Source organism: Notothenia coriiceps, unplaced genomic scaffold (assembly GCF_000735185.1).
Source record: "Notothenia coriiceps isolate Sejong01 unplaced genomic scaffold, NC01 NC01_scaffold00035579, whole genome shotgun sequence".
Lineage (NCBI taxonomy): Eukaryota > Metazoa > Chordata > Actinopteri > Perciformes > Nototheniidae > Notothenia > Notothenia coriiceps.
In genome coordinates, this window is record NW_011368280.1 from 9,683 (window position 1) to 17,604 (window position 7,922).

Here is a 7,922-nt window from a genome sequence, read left to right on the forward strand (position 1 = left end):
ACATCAAATCAGTAAGTACCCCACTGGTAAATGTCTGAAGCTTTTACACATCTTAAAAAAGCCTGTTGCTAACAAGTGACTCAATGAGACGTCAAACATTAGCACCTTTAGCTTAGCGGTGGTGATGTGAAGTCATATGATTGTCATACAGTTCCTTTATACCCTAACTTCCGACAGTGCTTACAAAAATACTTCACAGGTGCCCCACCCTATCAGCCACCTCCACCTTCTTCTGTTGTGTCTTTATTTCTCTGACCTGTATCTTGCCAAGAACTCCGGTGCTGTCCATCCGGCTGGCCACGTTCACAGAGTTCCCCCAGATATCATACTGAGGTTTATGAGCTCCGATCACTCCTGCGATCACTGGACCGTGGTTTATTCCTGCAGGTATAAAAAAAACATGAAGGATCCTTACATTTTCATTAACATAAAAAAACATATCTTTGTGTTTTTAAAAATGTCCTCCTTGGAGTTGTTATTCTAGTCTAGAAATATTTTTTGTGATTTCTTTGCTACTGTAATTTTTTCTTTATTTTATCGCAATTTTGTACCTTTTATTTGTACAGTTTAAAGATGCAAGTTAATAAGTCCAACTACTACTTTGATAATTGAGTCATTTCTGAAGTTACTTTTTTTACCCTTTCAAATATGGAGATTTCCGGGGAAACTGCAATAGACATTTTTACACGTGTTCTGAAAATATATGTGGGCTGAACATTCCATGACAAAAAGATTCGTAAAAACCAAAATACTTGTGTACAAATTATATTAGGGAAATAATGGGGAAGGAAACCCAGCGTTATGTTTTGTCTCAAGTTTATGAAATGTTATGTTTGTGTCCGTTTTGACCTAATGGTGACTCACCAATCCTGAGTTTGAAGCTGTTGAAAGAGTGTGTGTTGATGAACTCTAGTTTGTTCATCAGAGCGATGGCAAACTCCACCATGGTGCGCACATGGCTGTAGGACATCTCCACTTTCTGTAGGGGGCGCCAGAGACCATGTTTATAGAGAGCAGGGTGGCTAAGAGTTTTGATTTGAAAACGTTATTAAAGACATCTGTAGCTGTCGTGAACAAACCTTTTCCTCATCGCTGAGTGGAGCGTGTCTCAGCCCCGCGGCGGCCATGTACGTACTGCCGATGGTCTTTATCTTCTCCACTGAGCAGAATTTGGGCTTTGAGAGAAGCTGGAAACAAAAGAGTGCAGTTAAGGACACAGACCTTATGTGACACGGGGGATGTTTAATCTTCTTCCTCATACCTCGTCAAAGTCCGATATGATCTCGTTGAGGAAGCGCATACACTCCAGCCCGTCCCTGTTGGCGCTGCTCTCGCTGTAGAACTCTTTAAACTGAGGCACCGAGGCGAACATCACACACACACAGTCGTAGGACTGACTGTACAGGTCCTGAAACACACATTTGAAATGAAAAAGGACTTAGTTACAAGATAACAGGCATTTGAAACCATCAACTCAGAGTCATTTCTAAGTGTTAAGGATTTTCTAAATGGTGAATTTCTACTTTTCGGATACATGTTTTGACATTAGTTCATTGGTTAAGATACAAGAACTTTATGTTCCCAAATAAACGCAGGAATCACAATGCAACTAAATCAATACACACATATCACATCTCTTAACATACATGCATGCAAAGCTATTTTATTCAGACCTCACGGTTCATTTCAGTGATCTCAAATGCATTTTGTCTTTCAATTTCAATCTAATATGAAACTCTGCATACAGTAAAACATCAAAATAAAAGCTCTTACTGTCTCCTTGGAAAATGTAATAAATACAAAAATATATTAATATTAATATGAACATGAAAATATGTGAGAATTTAAAATAAAAAAATAGAAAAAATACATTATATTAGAAACTAATTAAGTAAAAACTTTGATAAAAGATTAAATAAAATATTAATATAAACTTAAGATGCTCTGTTAGAATATATGCAGTGCTGTATTCGCTTTAATAAGCTGGCATAGCTAACCAGAGAACAACACTGGCAGATGACGGGTATTTAATACCTGGTTGCGGATATTTTTGCCAATGAAGTAAGAGGCGACGTGGAGCGGCAGCACGTTCTGAAGGAGCAGCTTGTTGACGTTCTCCATCGTCTCCATCTCCTCCCTCTCCGTCTTGAAGCAGTGGTCCAACAGGAAGTCTACCCGGCAACTCAGCTCGTCCTGACAGAGAAACAACAAATATCGAATGTGGGATATAGATTGATTTATTTTATTAAATGAAATGACAAAAACACACACATACCTGTCTGGCCAGTATGAGGCACACGATGTAAAAGATGACCAGCCAAACCCCCGACATGATCTGAGGGTCCTTCAAGATTCCCGGCCTGTAGAAAGACACATCTTTAGAGCCAAACTCACACATAATCTGGTATACTTCACAATCGTCACTCTTTTCTTCTTCCATTACTTAACAATAATAATAATACATTTGATTTATATAGCGCTTTTCCTGCTGCTCAAAGCGCTTTACAAGCAAGTAAAGAAGAACAATAACAACAAAAGTAAAAAGTGCTAAACTAGGTGGAATAAGGGTGAGGGGTTAGTGGATTAGGAGTTGAGTGAAAAGGTGAGTTTTGAGGCATTGTTTGAATGATGTGAGAGTGTCTTAAAGGTCCCATGTCATGCTTTTCCGGTTATTACCCGTCCCCTTGTGTGTTATGAAAGTTTTTCTGCATGTAAACGGTCTGCAGAGTAGAAACCCTCAAAGTACACCCTGTAGCGAGTAAAACTCTAACACAGAAAAGACCTCCCCGAAACGACTCGTTGGAGATACGTCACTGTCCATTGATTCTTCCGGGTAACTCATGATGTCATGCGTTACCCGGAACCAAATGGACCAATCCGTGGAGCCGTTACGTTAAGCCCCCGCTGATTGGTCCAAATTGACCAATCCACGGACTTCCTCACACACACACTCAGTGCATGCAGCTCTGCTGATCTCTCCTCCCTGCAGGCTGATAACAGACAGTTGGGATCGAGACGAAATTCTCTCTGCAGACCCATTCTCACAGCGTTTATCAACCTTTTTCTTACTCAATATCAAGCCACACTTATTTTTTTACTTCGGCTGTGACTTTGTGTGTGCTCAGGGTGAGTTTGGCTGTGTTTCGCTGTGTATCGCTAAACAAGGAAACCACACCTCCACGGAGCTCAGCGCGATTCACAACGTCCCGACCAATCAGAGCACACTGTGCTCACAGGGAGGGTGGGGGCTGGAGCTATTGGAGCTACAACGAGCCGTTAAAGGCAGAGAGTGAAATTCAGTGAATACACGTAGTTTACAGAGATGCTGTATGAGAAACCAATGTGATTTTGGAAAATTGAGCAATATAAATCTATTCTAGTAGACCTCAACAATGGAATTATGATCAGTGGAAATGGCCATGACATGGGACCTTTAACATAATACAATGACCTAATACAGTGTCTTGTGTCTCAGTTAGTGTGGCCTGTACCCCTGTGAAGGCCTCTCGCTTCAGAAAGCTCTTGAATAATTGACGGTGATCTGAAACTCCAGATAAGGATTCACAATCTGGACTGAGAGTGTTGGACAAAAGGCGGGACATCTAACACCAGCAAGGAGGACAAAGTGAGGACTATAGGTCTGTGAGTGAATGTGCACGAGTGGAAAGTGAACTTTACTGAGACTCTGTGTGCACAGCTAGCAGGCTGAAGCACTTAGTAACCCTGCCTGCACACAGACATGCATCTTAAGTTACACAATATCATCAAAATGAAGAATATTACGTACTATCACTGTACTTTACCAAATAACGAAACAATAGTACTTGAAGCTGTTTAATCTAACTTTAAACTTAGCTTTTCTTAACTTACTGTATGATATTTGTGCTTTTATTGTGTTATATTGTACATCTTTACCCGCTGACTTTCAATTGAAATAATTTGTTTATTGGGTTTTTTCACAAGCAAACAGTTATCTATCAGAGCATGTATCAAAAGTAGGGTTAGGGTCTGTAAGGGAAACTTCTGCAGCAATGGAGAGTCAGGACTCAGAGAGACACGAGGAGAGTTGGAGCTTTGATGTCAAACAATGATGTTTATTACAAGTCAACGGCCGGAGAATTCATATCACAAGTCACCGCAGCAAAAGGCTCTGACTGCACGGGTGGGTTGCCATGACAATTCTGCCCAGCCTATCTCTTGATAGACCTTTTAACTAGTTTACAGAGAGTCAAATCCACATATTGGGGATGGGCGTAAACATCTGCAGACACAGGAGATGTCTCTCACATCTGTGGAGCTTAGAAAGCCAGTGTTCTCACAGTCGTAAAACCCCCCCTGTGCCCACCAGGTCAGGCCATAAAACCTAGTATCAACATACGACTGCATTAACACATTCCTTACGGGAGATTAGAAGCAGTGATAGTCGTAAATGTCAACACACAGAATAAGGTTAGATATCTTAGGAGTAAGGAAGAATTATTCTTTGACACTTAGGAGTAGGACAGAAATATTCCCTTACAGTAACCATTTTGGTTCAGTTTTGATACAGTTATACAGCTGAGAAAATGTTGAATCAAACAAAAAACTGTAAAACCTGCTCGTAGCACAAATTCCTTTATGTGTAGCAAATTCCATGCAACACTTTATGTCGACCTTGGCCGCTCTGAACTACATTTGCCAACTTCATGACCATGAATATCTAAATTGCATGACAATAGGTCTTGGACTGACAGACGGACATGCTATCCAACGCTGTTGCTGGAAGTGCACATTATAGTGGCCTTATTACTAGTACTAGTGTATTGAAATCATAAGTCACAGGTCGCAAAACACAAAATAAAAAAAAGGTAATGAAGTCTCATTTAGAGATTTCATTTTGCATTCTGTTTTTTACAAAGCACTGACATTTTCCCTCTGCTGCACATTATGTACCCTTTTTGTCACAGTTCACTGCCTGAATCAACTAAGTGTTTTTAGGCCCACAATTCGGAGTCTACTAAAGAGAACAACCAATAACACCTGCTTCAGTGAGTCACAAGATGTCTCAGTAAAGTTGATTGGGTCCCTGATTCAACACTCTTGTCTGATTTTACATCTTGGCAGATATTTAAGCAATTACCCTTTCCAAATAATGCCACTTTGGGGAGTTGTGCAATTAGGAGTCCAATTCCTTCGCTGAGGGTCCACCCTCTGCAGCAAGCCTTGATCAGTCGTTTTGTGTTGTTAAATGGGGTGTGAATGCATATTTAAAGTTGTAGTAAGCTGCTCTGAGGCGATTTCAGATCAGTGACATGATTCCCCAGATCTTTGAGACAGGAGATATGACTCATCCACAATCTCATCCCGAATGAGCACAACTCAGATCCCATCATGGCAACCCCTGGCTGTCTTCTGCTCAATTTATTATTCACAGCATAGCAGAGGCCTGATTCACTGAATCTAATCGATATGCCTCTGTTGCCTTTTAACTCACCCTGTAATCCTGGGTCTTTTATGCTGGAAATTCAAGAGCTGCAAAATAACTCTACACCAAGACACAGGCGTATTTATCTAACGTATTTTCTTGCCAAACTGTGGCTAAGCTGTGACATTCAGCGTCTGACTCCACTGACCTTTAACAGTAATTCTCTGTGTCTAGTTGCAGAGCTGGAGCATTCAGCTGTGTGTCACCTGAACAGGAGTGTGCTCTCTCAGGCACGGATCTAATCCTATTTGTTAAGCCCTGCCACTGGGCAACAATGGAAATGCATGCATCCTCCTGAACCAGAAATGTGCCCTCAAAATGAGGTGATTCTTCATGGTTGAACACTGTAAAAAGGTTGAATTAGAGGGTGTGTGTTTGCATGTAGATATTTTGTGTAAGAGCCCATGACACTGCACCACAAAATGCATTCGCTTACATTTTAATGTCATGACCTGCATCGACATGGATCATTTAGTGTACCAATTTCTCTCTCTGCGTCTTTTTGTTTCTGAATGTTTCTTTCAACACCCCATTTCCATGAAGATTGATCAAGCATATTAGCATACTGGCTGAGCAAATAGAGAGCCGCAGTGACGCGTCCTTAAACCCGGAAGTAAACTCCTTCCGGTTCCTTCATCAAAAACCAATGCAAATTCTCCATAGGATTTTGGAAAATAGCTCGAAATAAGGTCTGTGGTTGACACAAATTTAAGAGAGGGATCACATTTTGTTCAGCCGGATAATCTCCATATGTCAAACGTACTTTTATAAGTTTTGAATCATAAATCTAGTCGCCAGAAGCAAAATGCTAACGTTATGCTATAAACGAACTACAAGCCAGTACAGCAGCAGGGTCGCACGACTTCAACGTCACGCCAACTTAAGATCGTTTCAACTGACTTTCGCGCACTTGCATATTAACAAAGCTTTTCATTTGAGCCACACTGAATTTCACTAGAAGTCATGGCTGTGTCAATTACCTGATATCATTTTACAAAGATGACAAGAAGAGTGTAGATAGAGGAGAGAACCACTATAAGTCAGGACACGTACAACAGTGCAGCCTAGATGAAGGTGTGCTTACCGGTGTTGTCAGAGCTAGCATGAGGGACAAGGTTTATAGAGTGTCGGTGAGTAGTGATAGTGAGAGTACCGTTAACCTAGAGTTAATTTATTCACATTAATTCCCATCAACAAATCCATTTTATGTGTCACATGAAATCTTTATTACAAATATTACACACCAGAAAACACAGAAATATCCATGAAATAAACATACAGTAGGCTATAAACAATTAAAAGGGATAATTGGGAAGGCATTACAAATGTAAATATATTTTAAATAATAAAACAATCCCACCACCACAGGAGAAGAGGGAATTCTCTCCACAAAATGTGAATGCCCACGTGGACAATGGAAATGCAGTCATGCCAACCCAGTCTCACAAAAAAACGTGTAATAACTACATTGGTCCACAACGTAGGACGTAGTATTTCTACAAAAACGCCTCTGAAATTGTAAGATCCCTACGTTTTTTTTCACCATTCATTCCAATGGCGTCTGTCACGTGATCTTCAAATTTCTCCCTGCAGGAAAAAAAAACATGGCCGAACTTCTNTTTACTTGGAGCATGGTTTGCTAAAATAAACAAACGTGCTATATTTATGATGAAATATTAGCGAGTGAGGGTTGCAATACCCTTGGCAATTGTTGCTTCTTGAGGGGAGTTTCCACTGCTTGCTACGATAAACCAGGTGTATTATGACTAGTAAAGACAAATAATTAACAAATAAATATCTGTATTGACACAGCAACGTGTACACTGGTGTTATTAGACTTGGCTACAGATTTAGGGCAGCTGTAACTGATTGCAGTTGCCACTGCTAGTGCGATGCTAAGGTTTACTTTATAAATTAGGCAAAGGACAGTTATATTTGCCCCATGCCTTCAGCAGCAGCAGGCCATTCACTTTGATTTTATCCCGTTATGAAATGTCATCATTTCGACAATAAAGAAATGCCACATAAACGTTATCTTGCACGTTTTATCGAACCATCTCCGTTTCTAACTTTCAATATATTTTAAAAGATCTCTCTCTCTCATCTGCGTGCGGGGGCTGGGCCTCACAGACATGCTGCTGTGCCAACCCAGTCTCACAAAAAAACGTGTAATAACTACGTTGGTCCACAACGTAGGACGTAGTATTTCTACAAAAACGCCTCTGAAATTGTAAGATCCCTTCGTTTTTTTTCACCATTCATTCCAATGGCTGGCGTCTATGTCACGTGATCTTCACATTTCTCCCTGCAGAAAAAAAAAACATGGCCGAACTTCGTTTTATTCTCGGTGTAAAATGCCTATTTTAAAGTTAGTTTGGCCATTAAAATGCATTTTGATGTCATTTGATGCGAGAAATATGAGTTGTTATTTCAGATTATGTGTGCAGTCCCTCTCAAA

General features: G+C 40.4%; 1 protein-coding gene across 1 annotated transcript in view; it reads right to left on the reverse strand.

Moving 5' to 3' along the window:
- Positions 1–193: 193 nt before the first annotated feature.
- LOC104963066 (adenylate cyclase type 4-like) overlaps positions 194–7,922 on the reverse strand; it is a 15,294-nt gene continuing 7,565 nt past the window's right edge. Inside the window, exons 5-10 of the mRNA XM_010791616.1 lie at positions 2,276–2,360; positions 2,035–2,193; positions 1,262–1,408; positions 1,080–1,187; positions 865–979; positions 194–381 (exon numbers count right to left, since the gene is read on the reverse strand). Of these exons, the coding sequence (XP_010789918.1) occupies positions 194–381; positions 865–979; positions 1,080–1,187; positions 1,262–1,408; positions 2,035–2,193; positions 2,276–2,360 (802 nt within the window). The remainder of the gene's footprint in view (positions 382–864; positions 980–1,079; positions 1,188–1,261; positions 1,409–2,034; positions 2,194–2,275; positions 2,361–7,922) is intronic.